The sequence below is a fragment of the Cyclopterus lumpus genome, chromosome 10 (genome assembly GCF_009769545.1).
Source record: "Cyclopterus lumpus isolate fCycLum1 chromosome 10, fCycLum1.pri, whole genome shotgun sequence".
In the NCBI taxonomy this organism is placed as follows: Eukaryota; Metazoa; Chordata; class Actinopteri; order Perciformes; family Cyclopteridae; genus Cyclopterus; species Cyclopterus lumpus.
In genome coordinates, this window is record NC_046975.1 from 12,076,379 (window position 1) to 12,096,988 (window position 20,610).

At 42.9% G+C, this 20,610-nt stretch overlaps 3 protein-coding genes across 4 annotated transcripts; 2 read left to right on the forward strand and 1 right to left on the reverse strand.

The window, feature by feature from the left end:
* Window positions 1-677: 677 nt before the first annotated feature.
* On the reverse strand, window positions 678-3,353 carry aldob (aldolase b, fructose-bisphosphate). Its single transcript, XM_034544034.1, has 9 exons — window positions 3,223-3,353; window positions 2,655-2,767; window positions 2,339-2,550; window positions 2,189-2,243; window positions 1,933-2,093; window positions 1,759-1,842; window positions 1,475-1,649; window positions 1,179-1,378; window positions 678-940 (listed from the first exon to the last, which is right to left on the reverse strand). The coding sequence occupies exons 2-9, from the start codon at window positions 2,764-2,766 to the stop codon at window positions 845-847; spliced, it is 1,095 nt and encodes a 364-aa protein (XP_034399925.1). The 5' UTR covers window position 2,767; window positions 3,223-3,353; the 3' UTR covers window positions 678-844.
* Window positions 3,354-5,476: 2,123 nt separating this feature from the next.
* On the forward strand, window positions 5,477-14,666 carry rnf20 (ring finger protein 20, E3 ubiquitin protein ligase). Its single transcript, XM_034543690.1, has 22 exons — window positions 5,477-5,642; window positions 6,052-6,242; window positions 6,373-6,441; window positions 6,557-6,655; window positions 6,764-6,911; window positions 7,024-7,209; window positions 7,334-7,449; window positions 7,677-7,823; window positions 7,930-8,004; window positions 8,121-8,240; window positions 8,481-8,660; window positions 8,753-8,888; window positions 9,018-9,139; window positions 9,237-9,393; window positions 9,539-9,845; window positions 10,445-10,562; window positions 10,719-10,868; window positions 10,959-11,171; window positions 11,494-11,619; window positions 12,099-12,239; window positions 12,759-12,863; window positions 13,856-14,666. The coding sequence occupies exons 2-22, from the start codon at window positions 6,072-6,074 to the stop codon at window positions 14,030-14,032; spliced, it is 3,063 nt and encodes a 1,020-aa protein (XP_034399581.1). The 5' UTR covers window positions 5,477-5,642; window positions 6,052-6,071; the 3' UTR covers window positions 14,033-14,666.
* A 168-nt stretch (window positions 14,667-14,834) lies between these two features.
* LOC117738023 (transmembrane protein 109-like) lies at window positions 14,835-18,607 on the forward strand. 2 transcript variants are annotated; one of them, XM_034544294.1, is made up of 4 exons: window positions 14,835-15,831; window positions 16,232-16,291; window positions 17,726-17,828; window positions 18,120-18,607. In XM_034544294.1, the coding sequence occupies exons 1-4, from the start codon at window positions 15,592-15,594 to the stop codon at window positions 18,476-18,478; spliced, it is 762 nt and encodes a 253-aa protein (XP_034400185.1). In that variant the 5' UTR covers window positions 14,835-15,591; the 3' UTR covers window positions 18,479-18,607. The 2 variants fall into 2 exon arrangements, with proteins under 2 accessions (XP_034400185.1, XP_034400184.1); XM_034544293.1 differs by lacking the exon at window positions 16,232-16,291.
* The last annotated feature ends 2,003 nt before the right edge of the window (window positions 18,608-20,610 follow it).

Here is a 20,610-nt window from a genome sequence, read left to right on the forward strand (position 1 = left end):
GTTCCTATATTACCATAAACGAGAAGACATGCTGAAGTAAAATGTGAACCTGCTAGACTATTTTTGAACACCGTGCTAGATGGGCAGAAAATAAATCAAGATCTTTGTTTTAAGTTTAGTTTGTCAGAGTAAAGGATACAAAGGTAAAGGCCCAACCTCTGGACAGCAAAGTTGTAGGTATATTAAAATTGGAAATATAAATGTATCTTTATGAATATTACCAAACTGATGAGTCAGAACATTTCAAAGTGTTTGAGGTTCTAATAGTGTTAAATTTTGGTGATGGAGCAACACTCGTTAGATCACTACTTTGTGCTTTCAGTATTTTCCTATGAGCACATCGGCCTCAGAGTTCATGGGTGTGTGACAAAGCCATGAATGCTGCATCTATTTTATTTATTTAAGAAGGGCTCAACTCCTGCTTTCAGCTTGGCTTGAGGTAAACTTGGATGAGCTTCACCGCCATGAAACACACGTTAACGGAGTGATGTATTACTTCTTATCTATTAAACAGTCTACAACAATTGAATCAGTCGTAGATGAAAACCAGAAGCAAATATGTTGCAATCAAATAGCTTTTCACACAGGTTAGAAAAACACACACCTCAACAAGCAGGCTCTCATGAAAGTCAACAATATATAGCCAAACATTTTTTTTTTTTAAATGACACCAGCAATATTTGGTCACTTGATTTATTTCCAGTCATTCCATTGAGTAGACAAACAGTAGTTCATTTTAATGGAAGCCTTCCCCTGGTGTGGGAAGAGAAATCCAGCAGAAGCTTTTCTTGTTGCCATATTTGGTCCATGTGCATTCATTTGATATTTTTGATGTTCACAGTATTTAATAGACGTAGCTGGCTGTGTACAAAGACTTCATTGAGGCCGTGTCAGCTGAGCTGGAGGGTTTGTACTCTCCTTTGGCAGCCAGGCTATTGATCTGAAGAGGGCAACAAAGGGGGAAGTAAGGGCAAAGTCAAATCTAAGTGTTAATGATCAGCCTGGGCCACATTACTGCAAGACTGTATGGTTAAAAAGCATTAGAGTCAATCATTTACCAGTCAGTATAGAGTTGTGTAATACAACGTAAGAGTCATTTAAGAGCCAGGTCTGTGCACAGTTCACAACTACACATCATTTATTATTAGTGATTGCTGTTCATGCCCTTTGAGACTAACCTTGGCCCTGCTGCAGAAAGCGTCCTGTGCAGCTGCCTTGTTGGCAGCTTTGCCCTGCCAGGCTGCAAGAGTAGAGGCCTGGAGTGCACGGCCGTAAGAGAAGGTCAGCTTCCAGGGGCGATTAAGGGACACCTGGTTGATGGCACTCAGGTTGGCGGAGGCCTCCTCCTCACTCTGGCCTCCAGATAGGAAGCAGATGCCTGGAAAACACAAAGCAGCGTGCCACTGAGAACTGAGTATTCTGTGCTTTTCTTAAACTTGTTTGTTGAGAGAGAAGGGGGCCTTGTGACACTCACCAGGCACAGAAGCAGGGACGGTGCGCCTCAGAGTGGTCACTGTGGCCATGGCAACCTCCTGAGGGGTGAACTTCTTAGTGCAGGAGTGTCCAGCTGTGACCATGTTGGGCTTCAGCAGGGTGCCCTCCAGATACACGTGGTGATCGGATAGAGCCTTGTACACAGCAGCAAGGACCTAAATCATGAAGAGGCATATTTATTGTTACACATGCCTCAAAATATAATCTGAGAAAATGTGTTACTGCTGGTAGTTTGGCTGACTCTGCCAAGCATCATGAACCAACCTTCTCTGTGACATACTGGCAGCGCAGCAGGTCGTGGTCTCCGTCAGGCAGGATTTCTGGCTCCACAATAGGCACCAGACCATTCTGAAGAACATAGACATCAATATTAAATAAATGACTTGCAGCTACTATTTTTGATTGTCATTTAACAAAAGATGATGACCAAGCACACACCTGTTGGCAGATACTGGCATATCTGGCAAGGACATTGGCGTTCTCGGCAATAGCGAGAGCCGTTGGGCAGCTATCTGAGATCTTGAGCACACATCTCCACTTGGCAAAGTCACAGCCATCCTTCTTATACTGGGCACAGCGCTCTGAGAGGCCATCGAGACCTGCAGTGTGTTATGTGTCCAGAGACATATTTAGCAATAAAAACGGCTTGCACTTCTGGGCTTTACAATTAGACTAGAAAAACATTAATTTTCACCCTGTGTGGTAGTCTCTCCATTAGTTCCAGTTAGACCGACTGTGCCTTTGTCCACCTAAAGCAAGACAATCAAAACACAACCATTAACATACGAGTTTCAACACGTAGAATATGTGTGTGCGTGCCACTCTGCACTTTTAGGCTCCTCACCTTGATGCCGACAACAATGCCCTTGTCCTTGATGACCTGGGGGAAGAGCTTGCCACTGTCTGCTTTCTGGTAGAGTGTCTCATGGAATAAGATGACCCCACCCACACAGTTGGCGATTGAGGGGTCAGTGGAGAAGAGGAGGTCACGGAAAGAGCGACGGTTTTCCTCGTTGTTCTCCACATTGATTTTCTGGAGACGCTGCCCCATGGTTCCTTGAAAGAAGAAGAAGAAGAAGAAGAAGAAGGTATGGAAGTCATTTCAGTTGCACACACACACACACCTCATACAGAACAACAACTAGGGACTTGAGGCTCACCTGTTGATTCATCTGCTGCCAGGATTCCCTTTCCAGGAGCCACCATCCTCTGAGCAATGTCAGAGAGCTCCTTCTTTAGCTCCTGAGTGAGCGATGGGAACTGATGAGTCATCCTAGAGGATAGAAACAAGTCAATACACAGTTGGTTAGAAAGTCCTAAAGACGGACGTATGAGGAAGATTTTTTTATTCCCTATCAAAAACACGATGAACCCGTCTGGTTGCCTTGGACTTCCTGCTTATCTTGAATCACCTCTGTAAATATTTGGCCTGCATGGTTGAACTTTTGGCCTAAGACAGAATTTAAAAAAATAGCACAAAATACGCCTGCAGCACAATATGAAGGCCAATAATTAGAATAAGTCATTTTTTATGAAGTCCAACAAAGTTTAGACTATTGCGAACGTGCATAAAAAGACAACTGCAACATTATTTCCATCGCTGCAGACCTGGCGATGCAGAGCGAGCTCATCTCGCAGAAAGCAGGCGAAATCACTTTGAATGAAAAAAAGTGGGAATCTGCGACAGAAACCCAATGCAACAGCTTAAAACTAGAAAACACGTCTTACTTTGGAGTTTTGTCAAACGACGACGGAAGTGTCAAACGGCTGCAGCAGTAATCTGACTGGTTGAGGAGGTCGAGCGCTGAGTCTAAAGATGTATTTATGGCCTGAATGGCGCGTGGAGGAGGTGCTGCTCGTGATGTGGCGGGGCGTGTGTTACCCCTGGGAAGCAATTGGCCTGGTCGGACAGACAGGGGCGTAGTTTGCGTGGTGTGTCATCAATACTCCTTTGTGGACTTTAAACTCACATCAGAATCCAACTGGGTGGATCAGTCCAAAAAAAAACAGGACGGGAACACTTCGTGTCGTCGGAAACAAGACACACGATCCGAGGTGTCATGCATGTGCAACAGACGTGGAACAGACCCGCCTTCTTCTTTTCTTTGTCGATGAAGCCTGCTGTAATGTTGCATTTCAGGTTTCTTTATTTCGTTTTCCTGTTGCAGATCCCATCCGCATGTGAAAAAAACAGTTTGTGCCATTCAGAATACTGCACCGTTTTTAATTTCCAATCCCAAAACGGTGGATGGGATTATTTTTGTTACACTAATATGTGGTGTTGACGTTCCAGATCTGCACTTTGAATGTCCAAAATACAATTCATAAAGGGAAATCTTTCCTTTTTGTCATTTGATTAATCAACATCTCCCAAATACCTTGAGATCATGAACTGGATATATGGTGATATAACAGCATGCATTTATTTATTCTATTATTTAGACAATCAATCACCTTTTCCTTGTTTTCTTGTTTGTTAGATTTCAACCTGTGGATAAACAGAATGTAATTAGGAAATCCTGCTCACTTTTTCACACCAGCATAAATTGTCATCAACTTTTATTTCATGTCATTATATTTCTCATTATAATTGATTAATTTTCAGATAAAACGTGTAATCACAATAGAATAGGACAAAGTGTTAGCCTAGTTCATTTATTGGACACACGTATCCACTTTGCAAAAAATAAACATGCTGTTTCATGCTACCTTCTCATGCGTCACATTGCTTGTCTAGCACATCATACATAAACAGTTCTCCTATCGATTGCTGAAATCTGCCCAAAGAACCATGTTGTGGTTTTTGTAATGCTCTCATCGGTCCATGAGTGACTTCAGCAAATAAGGATATTTGAACTAATAGGCTGAGGTAGGCAATTCACAATTAAGTAGGCCTTCTTTTACACAACCTGGACTCTGAACCTGTTGCAATGTACTCTATAATAGTGCTGATCATAGTTCAGGTTCTGTACTTAAGGACTGACTGAGGTAAAGTGAGTTGAGAAACTCTCACATTTGCATACTAGATAGCACCAGAGGAATGTTGGTGCCGTTGTTTTGGTTGCACAATAACTGCCCAGTATTTCACAATATTCCCAAGCATTGCAGCTCTTATATATATGTAGGCAGGTGAAACTTGATAAGACACCAGACACAACACTATCTTCAGGGATCTTTATTTCTCGACTACTCTTAAGGAATTAGAGAAGTATTAAATTAATTTCGAATGTTAAATTTAGAATAGATTCAACAAAGATGGTCCAGTACACTTACACTGTGCACATAGAATCTCACTTGAAAACCTAACTAACTCAAAGTGCAAATAATCTGTGTATAACTCAAGTGCAAACATTCAGTGCATAAATACAGTGCAAAAATAACTGTAGAGGTAGTTCTTTACGTTTTATCTTGGTGCTAGCTTAAATGCACATGCGGTGGCTACAGACACTCATCCCATACAGCAACGGAAAACAACCAACCCGTCACCAGTTCGACCAGTTTACTTCCTTCCTTCGCTCTTTGCTACTGGCTTCCTCTAAAGTACAGTGCCCTCTAGTGGCTTTAGTGGTGACAACATCTTTCCCACTAGGTTACATATAGATGTACGGATCTTTAGGAGTTGAAATCCAACACAGCAACACAAACTATCGCTACTGTGACGCCATATTTTTTTATTGCTACAATTTGGACATTTCTGATTTGTCTCAGTAGTTTCAATAAAGGAAAATAATCCATGTACATTACAAATGGCTGTCTTAATTTAGCTGCAGGCTAGTCACCTTCTTTCGTTATAATACAATGTGTTAGGATCTGAGGGATGTATATTATTAAACTGCACTCTATATGATCCCCAACAACAAGGGGAAACTTCCTATGGGGCCTCAGACCTCGAGGGGCCACCGTCAGTTGTTTATTGGGGATTTGCTTGTGAATTTGCTCCAACACCAACTTGGTCTCTGCAGAGCCTTCAAACTGAGTCGCTGTTTAACTGAGACTAGTTCCCTCCACGCCGGTAGGTGGCGCCATGTCAGCAGAAGGTTGTCCTACAAAAAGCGTTCGCACTTCCGTTTCCGAGAGACAGGGAGCTGCAACATCAACAGCCACTTACAGATTTAGTTAATACCGCAACACTTTAAGCATTACAAGCGGTAAGACTTCGATGAGGTGTTATAGATGTTATAACTATTACAAAGTAAAAGGTGTATTCTATCTGGTCAGAATAAAGTTAATCTGAGCATCAACGGCATTTAAAGCTAACGTTACGTTAGCAAACAGCTAACGCAGCTTTGACTGATTCAATCAGTTCGTTCAGGTTTTACAATGTTATACTTTGTTTTCTCTGTATTTGTTTCGACATTGAGATGAATATGGCGTCAGAGTAAACACGTAACGTTAGGTAACGCTAGTTATCTTCGAGCACCTTCACGTCAACTAGCTGACGTTACAGGTGAAACATAACGTAACGTTTGAATAGTCGTTAATCCAGCTGAACCATTTGAGTGTCAACACTCCTCGCAGTTGTTTAGTTAGCTGACACTTTTGTTTTGCTTTTCCCAGATTAGTTCAGGAGTCAGAGGATGTCGGGACAGAAGCGTCCTGCTGACCCAAGCGGCCCCTCGTCCTCCGGTGCGCCCCCGGAGAAGCGTCGGGAGAGAGACGGAGAGGACGGAGCTCCCGGTGTCAGCGCCACTGCGGGGGGGAGCACTGCGGTGGAGACGGTCATCAAACTGGGAGGAGTATCCAACTCGGTAAAGCCTCGTTTGTGATTCATTACAGATAATATATGTTCACAACCTTCTCCTCAGAAATGTAAAGCATATCTGTCAGTTTGGCAGCTTTTTCTTTTTGTACTCATTATTGATTTAATTATTTTTTTAGGAAGAACAAGACATCAGAGCTCTCCAGGCTAAAAACCGGAAGTTGGGAGAATCTCTCGATCAAAGACAGGTACATTCAATCTCCAATTTTGGTTTACCAACCCTTTATATACGCACACTGGAAGCTGCAGTCACACACTGTCTTGTTTGGACAGAGGCTCATCACTTGGCTTTTTGGTTTGTAGGTGATTGAGGATGAATTACGAGAGCGAATTGAGAGACTGGAGACCCGCCAGGCCACTGATGATGCCAGTCTGCTGATCCTCAACAGATACTGGAACCAGGTAAACAAGTTCAGAGAAGGAAACAAAAATCACTTGTTCAACAATAACAGTTGCCTTTCCCATACAAATATAGGATTCTATATGTAATGCTCTTCTCTCTCCTTTTAGTTTGATGAAAACGTTCAACTGACCATCAGGCGTTATGACCAAGCAAGCAGCGAACCGGAGAAATCTCTGGCAGGTGAGGGACGGAGCCTGAAGCCGGAAACTCCAGAACCTGATGGCGACTCCAACCAGGAGCGGGCCAAGGAAAGAAGTAAAGACAGAGCTAACACAGGATCATGACTTTGAAAGCAGTAGCATGCAGATATCTGTTTAACATACCAGACACACAAACCCAAACCCCCTTTCCTGCTGTTGTCACTCAGGCCACCAGGGAGAGACAACCAACTCTTTCCTGGCAACACTGGCGAGCAGCAGCAGTGAGGAGATGGAGGCTGAGCTTCAGGAGAGAGTGGAATCCAGCCAGAAGCAGGCCCGTCACGTGGTGGAGATCTATGAATGTCTGAAGAGCACAGTGGACCAACTGAAGGCAGAGCTGAACTCTGGTGCTGGTAAGATCAAAGAGGGATGGTTTTAGTGGAGGAAGACTTTGGCTGAGGATTTATTTAGGGGGGATTGATTAAGTCACATTGTGTTTACACCCATAATATGTGATATTGCACATTTTCTCTCCAGAGGGCAGTCTATGGCAGACAGCTTCCAAACTGAATTCTCTCCTCGTCAGCGAAAACAAGCGGCTGCAACAGCTGACTGAGGACCTGAAGCAGAAGCACAGTCACATGACGAGCGAGGTACAATTATTTCCCTTCCCTTTTCAATGTTGCTGTGTGTTCCCCTTCAGGTTGAGCCAACCGTTAAAGTTAAAAACATCTGTGTAAAGTGTAACTCTAGAAAAGTGCTAGTAACAGCTGCTTTATTGAAGAATAATATCTTAGGAATAATTATGTTTATGTTAGCACGTGTGTGTGTGTGTGTGTGTGTGTGGGTGGTGTCAACTCTGTGTTCCTGTCTTGTCCAGTCCCGGCCTCTGGGTCGTGCTGCTAACAAAGCAGACCAGCGTGTTAGCGAGCTGCAGGTTCTGATCGAGGAGCTCCAGTGGGACATGGAGAAGATCCGCCGCAGAGAGAACAGACTGAATGCACACCTGACTGAGATACTGGAGAGGGTGAGGATGCGCTATTCTCTGTCTCAGAATTTGTCCGTGGCAGTGTTGTGCATATGTTTATATTATATTGAGGATTTGTTATAACGCACCCTGTCATGCATCCCAGGTGAACAGCAAAGGCTATAAGGTGTGTGGGGAGGCCAGCAGTGTTTGTGGGACCATCACTATTAACAAGAGAAAGGTATGAATTGTATTTCACGAATTTGATGATTAGGACAAAGGTGTCATTTTGAAGATTTCTCTCAATACCTTACTTGCCATACTTTTTGACATTTCTCCCTCTTCTCTCCTGTCAAGTTTGAAGAAATGAACAGTGATATGGAGGAAAACACAGAGCTGGCAGACAACCGCTTCGTTGAGCTGCAGAAGCTCCAGCAGGACCTTCAGAGTGTGCACCAGGAGAACAACAACATGAAGGTGGACTTGTGGTTCTCACATTTTGACTTTCATTTGGAAATGACTCACATTATTCTTACACCTATAACTTAAATTCACTGCTATGGAGAGTACAAAAAGAGGACAATCAACCAAAATGATTCTTGGAAAAATATTGTTTCAGTATAATTGTTTACCTACAAATATGCCTGTTGAACCATACAAAAGCAAGTCCTTCAGTACTTTATTTTAAAAACTATTTTGTATTTTTCTTTCTCTCAGGTGGAGCTGCTGAGTCGAGCAGCAAGTATGGTAAAAGAGACTTCTGAGTATCGCTGCCTGCAGTCGCAGTTTTCTGTGCTCTACAACGAGTCTCTGATTCTCAAGGGTCAACTAGATGAGACGCGTGCTCGTCTCAACACTACCAGGACATCAAGGCTTCGACAGCTGGAGCACATGGAGGTGTGTGTGTGTGTCTGTGCGTGTGTGTTTGTGTAAGTGTCTTTCTATGTGACCTTTCATCATTTTCTTACTTTCATCCCCTCTGTGTGCAGAATGATGAGGTGGCTCTCCAGAGGAAGGTTCGTACAGAAGTCTTTCAGCTGGAGGATACATTGGCTCAGGTCAGGAAGGAGTACGAGATGTTGCGTATCGAATTTGAACAGACTCTTGCTGCCAACGAGCAAGCAGGTAACTAACATTATTGGGTTACATGGTGAATTAGGTGCATGATTTGTGCTGAAAATGCTTTTGTAACTTAGATTCATATCAGCACCTCACTGACAAACTAACTAGGTTAACTTTCCTAATTCCTCTCAGGTCCTATCAACAGAGAGATGCGTCACCTGATCAGCACGCTACAAACCCACAATCAGCAGATGAAGGGAGAAGTGGTGAAATACAAGATCAGGCTGAGAGAGTCACAAACTGAGCTCAACCAGGTAGGTCACACTCTTACCAGTTTAATACATTTTCACAATATCTGTAGTATTGTAAAATAGCATCACACTAAAACACGTTAATCTGTTGCCTCTTTAGGTCCGTGCTTCAAAGGGCAACGCCATCATTCAGTCCCAGTCAAGCACAGAGTTGGATGTAAAGGACGAGACAACCTCTCCTTCAACCACAGCCATCTCTGGGGAACCTGTGGTCAAGACAGAGCCTGACAACGGCCCCTCCACACCCAGCAGCACAGGTAACACTGAGATGACCGACTATAAATCAAATCAAGGAGTCATCTATTTTATTTTTTACTGAATTCCCAGTACTCTTATGATGCTTATTAAGACGTATTTGAACTGTTCTGATTGAAACTTTCTGCTTTACTGTGTTTTCTTTAGGGGCCTCTGTGAAAACGGAGCCTGGAGTTGAATCAGAAGCAACAATAAAAGATGAGGAGAAAGAGGAGAAGAAAGAGAAGGAGGAAAAGAAAGAAAAGGACATTATAAAGAAAGAGGAGAAAGACCGGGAAAAGGAGAGAGAGAGGCCGACTCGCAGCGGTGGGAGCAGCAGTGTGATAAAGGAAGAGAAGGAAAAAACAGGGAGCAGCAGCCAGCCTGAGGAGTCAGCCGGGGAGCGTCTGTCTGTGGTCGGAGGGTCAAAGAGGAAGGAGATGGAGCAGCTGAAGATCGTCCGAGCTGAACTCAAGTATGTTTTTTACGTGTGGAGGTCGTTTTTTTATTTTAGATATTGTTTTTTGTAAACTACCAAATTAGAAAAGGAAAAACTATGTGGCCTGCTGCATAATGATACTATGTCAATCATTCTGGAGCTCTGAATAATCTGCATAGCTGGCCACATTAATACATAGAAATAGACTAGAATTGCACATTCTAAAGAAAATATAGAAGCTGAATAACTCATAAATATTGTTGGATGTTATGTCTCCTTCACCCACACTTAGCTAGTGGTAAGGTGATTTTCTGTTGGCCATTTTTTGCCTCTTGACCTGAATTTTAAGTGGATTTTGGGAACCTTGATTTTAACATTAATATATTTGCCTGCTTTTTGGAAGACAAAATATGTGCCATGTTATGTTTTTAAAGATAACCTAATATTATGCACACACCACAGCAGTAGCTCATAGGGAACAGTACAATAAATGTTAGCACTGAGAAATGGGTGAAAAATACAATTATTTCCTCCCTTATTTTCATTAAAAAATAATGTGTAGTACTATTATTGCTTTCTGACCCCATGTGATGGTGATAGTTTTTTTTAAAGACTCTCCATCTATGCCTGTGCAGGAAAGCGCAGGAGTCCCAGAGGGAGATGAAGCTGCTGCTGGACATGTACCGCTCAGCACCAAAGGAGCAGAGGGACAAAGTCCAGCTCATGGCTGCAGAGAAGAAGTCCAAGTCAGAGGTGATGTGTATGAAGTTTGTGTTATTATGTTGAGGACTTATGGTTCGGTCCCAGGTCCATTCATTACAATTTCTATCATGATTTATGCATATTTGCTCTATTGGTAATTGTTTAAGTTGTATTGTGGCAGTCCCATAATAAGAATGCTGATTCCAGGGAGAGGAGTTGCGGCAGAGGCTGAGGGAGCTGGAAGAGAGGGAGAGGAGGGAGGGCAAGAAAATGGCAGACGAAGAGGCTCTGAGGAAGATCCGCTCTGTGGAGGAGCAGATTGATATCCTCAACAAGAAGCTCTCCATAGCAAAACAGGTGCGTGAGCTGCTCATTGTATAACTATGCACAAACAAAACCTCCTTTTAATCTCTAACACTTGTATCGCCGTCACTGCTGCCCCCGCAGGAGGAGGACGCGCTGCTGAGTGAGATGGACGTGACGGGCCAGGCTTTTGAGGACATGCAGGAACAAAACATCCGTCTGATGCAGCAGCTCAGAGAAAAAGACGATGCCAACTTCAAGCTAATGAGCGAGCGGATCAAGTCCAACCAGATCCACAAGCTGCTGAAAGAGGAGAAGGAGGAGCTGGCCGACCAACTGCTTACTTTGAAAACTCAGGTGAGCCTCTGGGAAACACCTTAAGGGGCAATTTGCAAGTTTGTACAAGTTTGCGCAAGTGTTGTGGTACAGTTAAATTGCAGTAAACCCCACCTGCAGTTACTTTCTTTGAAGGCTCTAGGGTTTATATTCAATTGAAAACGGAACCATTTTCTTTCTTCAATAAAATGGCATGTCAATAGATAATAATCTACACAGTGCATATTTTGCTCTTCACTCTTACTTTTGTGTGTGTCTGCTTGTTGTCTATTCCTCAAAAAGTGTCTTCTATCTCTGATATATTTTATTCATTCACCATCATGGTTTTTGGGGATTTTGCCAGGTTGATGCCCAACTGCAGGTGGTGAGGAAGCTTGAGGAAAAGGAACGCCTGCTGCAGGGCACCATCAGCACTGCTGAGAGAGAACTGGCACTTCGAACACAAGCTTTGGACATGAATAAACGCAAGGTAGCACATCGTTCAGTAATGATGAGCAACAGCTGCAGAGTTAAATGATGACATAACAGTTGAGCTGCTAGTAATGAAATGGTCAATGGACCTGTACTTGTACAGCACTTTTCTAGTCTTCGACCACTCAAAGCGCTTTAACACTACATGACATCATTCACACCAATTCATACACTTATGGGAGGGGCCACCTGCCCATCAGGGCTAACTAACATTCACACACCATAGGCACAGCTACGGGAGCAATTTTGGGGTTAAGTGTCTTGCCCAAGGACACATCGACCGATCCTCTGATTGAAGGACGACCCTGCTCACCACTGAGTCACAGTCGCCACTATAATTAAACTGTAATGATATTTAGATGTGCACAGTTATTTCTAAACACACATTCAGATACTATACATAAAGGGTTGTACATTATGAGATGTAAATACATTGCTATTAAGGCTAAATAACAACATCTGTCTGTCGTCCTCCAGGCTCAGGAGTCCGCGTTGCTGTCGGAGGAGGTACGAACTCAGCTGGAGCAGGTTCAGCAGAGGCTCAACCTGGTCAGAGAGGAAGTCATAGAGAACAGCATCTCCAGGGAGAAAGAGTCCTTTAACGCTCGACGAGCACAGGTATCAATATCCACAAATATACACGTACACACAAATCCACAAAATGTCAACAAGTACATGGACTTAAGACAAGACAATGTCCCAATACACAATTATATTTGTTTAAAACACAATATATATAGGTTTTCAAACTTTGTTGGGTTTTTTTTTTTCTTCCCCATACATCAGATTGACAAATTGTAGTTAACCCCTTTTGACTGTCATTTGACATAAGACTTATGTGTTGACTCTTTCTTAAAATACTCTAATGACAAGCCCTTTCTTTACTCCTCGGTGTATGTATGCTAAATAGTTATTCATAGTTTTACTGTCCACTTCTGAAATGGTAAAATAGTTTCACAACACAAACAAATCCCTGTGAGGTTTACCCTTGTTAGTTTCATGTTGTGCCTTCACGTGATGGTTTAAGCTCCAACATCTGAGTCTTCAATATTACTGCTCAGGATAATTGCTTTCATAACCTCGGCTGTCAAAACAGACTCCTTTTACTTGCAGCTGTTAACGCTGACTGTGTTTCAGGAGGACATCTCCAAACTAAGGGGAAAGATCGAGAAGGCAAAGAAACCTGCTGAGAAAATCAGCAATGGCGATGATATCCTAAATGAAGAAATCAATGACTATAAGGTAGGTTTAAATTCTGCTTTAGAGTGTAGAATAAGTTACTAAAGCATCTGGATGCTGGTTAAGGGTTTAGGGCACAACCACATGTTTTGAATGGCTCAGTCAAACACTGGAAAGTATACTCCTTCAGTAGATTTTATTTTGCAGATGAGAACAATTCCAAAATCAGTATCCTCCAAAATGCACCAATATTTGTTGTGCTTGATCAAGTTTATTTTGTGTGTGTGACTGTTCACCTACATTTTACACCACCATACATGTTGTGAAATACAGATTAGAAGATTTATACCTCTCATGTCTGTGTGCTAAATATGAAGCTATAGTTAGCAGCTCGTTAGCTTAGCTTAGCACAATGACCGGGCAAACAGCGAGCTATCTGTTGCTCTTGTAAGTAGGCAGCTTAACTGAATGAACCAGAGCAAACTTTATCATTGTGTATTCCAGCAAATGAGACCATCTGCCAGTGTGATCACAATTTGTTGAACAAAGGAACACAGAAGGAAACTTAAAAGTCTGACCAACTGTGCAAAGACTTAACATGTGCAAATAGTAGTTTGTGTAATCGATGTCCATTTAGTTTTCTGTAGCTCAAATGGATTGTTCTCAGATTTTTCAAGATTTGGTCATAAACGTGTGAGTAGTTTGATGTAATCATCAGTGCTCCAAATGCTCCGATGTCCACTGCCATGCCACAAGATTTGTGGGTCAACTGTTCTCTGTAATCTCCATGGTCATGAGAATCCGTCAAGGCCACATCGCAGCTATAATCAGCCTTCATATCATGTGATGTGTCCCTGAAATCAGTTCTGCTGCTGAAGGGCAGTTGAGCTGGAAGATATTTGTGTCCACTCATTCAAAACCACTCAGCTCAGAACAAGAATGGCTTTTCAGTTTATTGTTCAAACCTTTCCCTCCCCCTCTCTCTCTCCCCACCCTCCCTCTCTCTCTCTCTCTCTCTCTCTCTCTCTCTCTCTCTCCCCCTCCCCCTCCCCCAGGCACGCTTAACATGTCCGTGCTGCAACTCTCGGGTGAAGGATGCGGTACTGACAAAGTGCTTCCACGTCTTCTGCTTTGAGTGCGTTAAGACACGCTACGACACACGCCAGAGGAAGTGCCCCAAGTGCAACGCTGCCTTCGGAGCGAACGACTTCCACCGCATATACATCGGCTGAAGCTGCGTTTCCACGTGGATTCTTGCAAGGAAAATGTTCAACGTGATAAGAAGGCGTACAAAAGGTGCCGGGAGTGAGACTCATCACTGCGCTCACATATCTGCTCTGAACACGTGCCTCCTCTGCTCCTGTGTGTACAGGATACCTTCAGTGGGATACTTGCTGACGATTGCAGCTTCACCGGGCCACAGTGATGCTCTGAACTGAACGCTTTCATTTTCTTTTCCTTTTTGTTAACACTGACTGAATTCAGCTTCTCCCATCCAATGTCCACTACTTCACCGTATGTCTTCAGATACTGATGCAGGAAGAAGTTAGAGAAAGATTCCGTGAGTTTCTCACATCCTGAGTGCTGAGTGCTGAGTGCTGCGCGTGTGTGCGTGTGTGCGTGTGTGTGAGTGTGTGTGTGTGCGTGTGTGCATTTGAGAACAAACCAGAATACAAAGAGAAAAGTGAAAATGGAGCGCAGTGGATATGTGTCTGATGTTGGTGTGTGTACATACTGTGTAGTGATGTTTCATTTTTTTATATCTGAAAACTTCTTGCTCCCAAATGTTTCGAAATCTTTCAAATCTGACTTGATGCTGTATAATTGCTGTTCTGTTAGTTATTAAAGTGTCATCGAAACTGTCCAGCTCCTGTTTCCATCTCACTGTTTTTCGGTCTTTAGTTCCAATGAAACCCTTAATAATTGAACCTGGAGTTTGAATTCACAATTCCCAGTGTGCAAATCTCTCTTCACTCGTGTGCAGAAAGCCTTCCTCCTCCCCTCCTCCTCTTCCTCCTCCTCCTCTACCCTGAACATCAGACGTGTTTGCATAGCCTACTGGAAACTCGTCAGAAACGCTGGAAGCAAAGGGAGCGCCATGCGGGGACGGCGACAAGCTTTTTTGTAAAGGCTGCAACAGAATCCATCGAGTCATTTGATGCCAGCTCTGAGACAAAGGAGAACTAAACTTGACTAGTGGAGCTCAGGGCTGAAATAAGAAGCTTTCGGAGACTCGTGGTCACCGCGTTTCTACTGTTTTCTCTTTACAACAGAAAACTTCTGGAGACGTTTCGATTTTTTTCTAAATTTCTTTCTGCTGCTTTTCGATTGACTGAATATCTCCGTCGCTGCTGGATCTTAAGCCTTTCACAGTGGCTTCCTTATATATTAAATATAGCCGCTGTTAACGCCGCAGCCGAGCGGTCCTAAATTGGATATTTCCAGCGTTGCCAAAGTTTATATTTAAATTCTCCGCTGATTTTAAGTCTTTACGCTGTTTTATAACAAACACTTTTTCCCACCCTAATGTGCTAATTGCACACTTGAATCCGTCGGGGTGTAACATTATTAGCTGGCGCGGTTCTTAACATGGTCTGCTTGTTGTGAACTGCAGCGTGTTGGTGTACAAAAAAAAAAAGCCGATGACTGCTCTCTAGAGAAGCCATTTTTAAGTCTTTGATTTTCAGTCATTGAACACGAGCCGCTTAACCTGCTCTGGGCTGCAGCTTTAACCTGTGCACATACATTTGGGCACCCTTTCTCCCCCCCTATTGTTCTCAAATCCCCGACAATGACTGTCTGTGCGTCTGGCTATGGGCGCGGTGGATGTGCCACGGCTCGGGTTTTCCTCACCACCTATGTGCTGGCGTTGGCTGTGTGCTGGGCCGGAGCTCAAGCTGAGCAGGCCGAGCCGAGCGGGGAGAGCCCACCGACGGTCACTCTCAGCACTCTGATCACCGGAACCTGCCTGGAGATCCAGCGGTACGCGGAGTCAGTGGTGGGAAGCGGTGTGATCCGGTCAGCTGCTGAGGTAACGTTACAGAGAAGAGCTGCACCACTGGTTGATGGCGACAGTGTCTCTTTCCGCCAGGAAGTGCCTTTAAACTCTATTAATTGTTCTCAATTCTTTAACACCCTAGTTTACTGGATATCTGGTCTAACGTTACTGTTTGCTCTGTCACTATTCTGGATCTATAACTGTACCTGTTCACTAATGTTCATCTCCAACCCTGTCATCTCTCTCCATCCATGTCCTCACCCCTCGTACACATTCCTCTCCCCATGCCCCCTCAACTCGTTAATCTCTCCCCTGATCCTCTCATCTTCTCTGCCCTCATTTCACGCCTTCTTATATCCATGCACCCCCTCGCCCATGCATACCCCTTTTCTGCCTCCCTGCTTCCACCCGGCTGTGGCTCCCTTTCCCCCAGCGTGCAGTGTTGTTTCTTGAGTCATTGCTTGGTCAGGAGAACGTCTATACAGTGGCCATGGTAAGAAACCTTCCTGGGTGTCTCCATCTAGCCTGACCAGAGTCCTCTCTTGTGGCTGTGTTTAGTTAATGTCACCTTCGAGTTAGTGCAGAGAGTAGGAGCATGCCTGTAGTGACACGGGGGCTTTATCTGTGTTTCTATGCTGTGGTAATTGCATGAAAGGCCACAATGTAGTCCTTTTTGTGTGCTTGTAGTGGTAAGCGCTGGCACTCTGATAAGTAGGCTGAAATGGTTCAACATGGCTCAGGTGGTAGCTCTCACCTCAACATATAGCGTGTGTACATGATCCTTGGATGATCAATTACATTTTAATGAGCCCTCAATTGAAATAAAGCCTTATTCTATGTTAATTTGGTTTGACATGATTCGGTTTTCAGTGAAAAAACACACTTTAAATACATTTAAATAAACTAATAGTAATAACATTTAATCCTCAGGGTAAAAGATACACCGCTCTGATATTTCCCAATAATGTAACAGAGCAACATTTCTTTTCAACAAGGTATTTGACAGGCATTGTCTGACAGCGTTGTTGTATTTACTGGGAGCTGCCAGGACATTGTACATATTTCTTTGTCTAACTTTTGCCTTCAGTTAGTTTTTTCATCCACCTGTAAAAGTCTTTTGGAAGCATTAATATTATGTTAGATTAAGTCAAATAAAACTCTAGTGTTGTTTAGGACTTTGTAATAATATATACGCCATTTCATGGCCCTTTTATGGGTCGCTTCACACCTTCTAAAAAAAGTCTGTCTATACCAGCTTGCCTTTAGCACTAACGTTGGTATGTAAGTATGTAATCGGTGAGGAAGTTGAGCCTTATATTAGCAAACAGAGCAGTGTTCAATTTAAATACACTTGCTGAAGTGGAGTGACAGATGCTTGACGCATGCTCTGACATACTGTACAGTTCTCACGTATGTGCCTGTGTGTAGTGCAACAGGTGCAGATAAGATACTTGTCCAACTTACTGGGCTACCCTTGACCTTGCTTGATGAGGCTACACTGTGTGTGTGTTGTGTGATTTTTAGGGGGTTGTGAGCAGCAAAGACTACAGGAATAGAGAGAGGGTCACTCTCCAGCTGTCATTAGCATGCACAGCTGTTTGTCCAAGTCAACAGTAATGCACTTCTTCTATCTTAAGGTGCAGCTAAGCAGCAGTACAATCTAAATGAGTTCTCTATTAATGTAATCTTCAAGTGTGTACAAACAGCTGCAGTGAATATCACTCCTGTAGGTATAAAGACCAATGAATTCTAATGAATTATACTCTATCCGTCTGTGCATTGGAGCCATGACAATAAATATAGGTAGCTGTGTTTTTGTCAACCTATCTGTAATTCTTATCTGCATGATTATTATTATGATTAGAATGCCTTTCTTGAATGTTATCTTGTACGATAAAGTCTCCACCCTCCCTCCACACCACCACAGTTTTTTGAGATGGTGATCCGATTCCTTGCTGAAGGAGCTGCCAGCGGCCTGAATGTCATCGCTGTTTACGTCACAGAGATCCTCAGGGTCACAGGATTTGATGGTGGGTGTCACGAATTTATGTGTGCGACTGAGCTACGGAGTGTCTGCTTAGGCTTTCCTCCTTCTTTATGTGGAGCTTTCTGCAAATAGTTTACTTGAGTAAGAGAGGATCAGTGACAATGAAAGTTTGAAGTGAAAATATGCAGTGTTGCCTCTCCCTCAGGCAGTTTGTCAGCCACTCCTTTTTTAGTATGAATGTCGAATTCTGTTACCTCCGGAGTAAAAGGCCGGTGTCTTAAGCCGTATTCTTCCAATGAAACCATCCCTAAAATGGATTTTCTCCCTTCCACAGTTGCACTGACGTCACCCCTCTTCACTCCAGAGGCCGTAGCCGCCATTGCCCAGTGGGGTCTGGTGGCCCTGATCGGCTACTGGGTGCTGACCATCGTTCTCCGTCTGCTGATTGGCGTGGTGAGGCGTGTGTTTTGGGTGGTGAAGACCGTCTTGGCGCTCTGGCTTTTTGGACTGATCGTGACTGACAAGCATGCCACTGCAGACATCACGGCGGTTCGACTGGGCGGCCTGGTGCTGACGTGCGTCCTGTTGACTCTGCTCACCTCTTGCTCTGAAAAGACTTGTGGAGTGGAACACCGGCTGAGCTCCCTGGAGGGCCGGGTGAAGGCAGTCGAGAAAAGTAGGAAAAGTGAATAGTGGCCGGATAGGGCGGAGGGAAAAGAGTTACAGATGGACAACAGTGATGGTAATGTCGGTAACATTGATGGTTTCTATATGTGTGTGTCAAACTATATGGAAAATAAAGTAACCTCTGGGATTTTTAAATCAGAAATGTTCCTTGTTTTACCTAAAGAAAATGGCTAAATAATAAACTCCTGGAAAACCTTTACTATAATATATAACAAATCAAATTTACAAACTGTGGACGGGTGTTGTATATTAGCGTTTCACTACTAGCACTTAACACAGTGCAGCTAGTTATTGTGCAAATTATAATGCCACTGTGATGTCCATATCAAATAAAGTCAAGTCAAAGACACAAAGGTAGTAAAAGGCTGCAATAACTGTGTGCACAGAGGATTGAATAATACCAAAAGTGAGATTGTAAACTGATTATGTTCTGTGTTTTCTTTTCCGCAGACGTATAATCACAGCAATTTTTTAAATAATTCTTTAATTTAATTTAAATTAAGAATGACTGATTTTGAAGCTGGTAATGTTGACCATGTTGTTGACTATCTTAGTTTAGCGTGCCAGCATGTTAACATTCATTAATTAGCTCTAAATACCAAACATAGCTCAGGGTGTTCGTTTTGCAGATCATAAAGCAAAGTATTGAACAAATTCAAAATGTGTCCTGATGGTGGATTTGGATAAACCGTTGGTTGGTCATTAGCATTGATTCTCTGGGCACCATTTATATGTACCAACTGTCATGGCAATCCATTTCGTAGTTGAGATCATTCTTTAGATGAGCTTTGTCTGGGAAAGTGGAACAATCTAGTATGAAGCTGTCATCTTTGGCTGTCTCAGTTTGAACTCGTCACAATCAACCAGCATCTTCAGCACAGGCTGACCTGTGGCCTGGTTGGATCCCTGCTGCTCATTGAGCTAGAAGCCTTCTTGATCCTCCGAGTTCACCTCCATGGTTGTCGCCACCACTGCCACTCCAGCTGAGCGGAACAAGCTGACCTCAGTGCCAGAATAATCAGTCCTGCTTGCTCACTCTGCAGCAGTAAAACTCACTTTCCTCCTCAAGTCGGCCAGCTCTGAATCCTCAGGGAAACTGACTCGGTGTCGCCAACTCACAAAGACATGAAGCTTATTCTAGACTAAAATGCATTTACAAAATTATTATTTGATCTACAGTTTGTGTAAAGGGAGCCTTTTATTTTAAAGCTGCAATGATGTATATGTTTACAATTACAACTGATCAAATGACTGTGTAATGTGGTGGTTATTTGTACTGTTTGAAAATAAATAATAGGGCAACTAGAATCACATATTTATCATTTAGAAGAGTAGCATGTTGTTTCCAAGTGGAGAGCAATCCACGCTGTCATACATCATGGATAAGATCCAAAGAGCGGTCGACGGCGCAATGTGTGGTCATTGTCTGGAGGATTCTTTCTGTAAACATACTGGTCCAAAGATTATGAATATTTCCATACGTTAACACCAATAAGAGTTTGTCAGAGTCCCGGCTGTGAACCTGGCGCGTTAATAGTGTTTTCGTTTAGTGAAGCTCACCTTTCTTTGCTAGTTTTAATCTATTGTGAGGAGAGAATGAAACACCATACTAACTGTTCAAATTCAAATACTTTTCATAAAAAAGCAATCGGAGTGGACGTACATACTATATTGTTGTTAAAAGATCGGTAAAGCTCTCGAAGCTAATTGATAGCTTTGGTTAGTGAACAGCTACTAGTGCGGTGAAGCATTACACTTATTTTGTTGACATTTAAGCCAATACGATGAGTAGAGTTAACACAGTTATAACTGATTGTGGTTATTAAAATAAACATGTTTCGTAAGTTTATGGTGATAATTCACATTCGTTTTTAAGGTGAAACATTAAATTATGCATAAAAAGGGGTTACAATGTATATGTCAGGTTACAAAGAAAGGAAAAGATACATTATTTATTTATTATTGCTAAAATACCAATTGTTATATAGAGATTTATCTCATTGTAAGTTAGTTATTATTATTGTAAGCTCTATTTTTATACCACAATCTTGTTAACCTAAATTTGAAAAATAAAGGTATGGGTCAGTAGTGAAGTGAAGACTCATCTTAGATCATAAAATGATTGTTTTTTTCTTTTC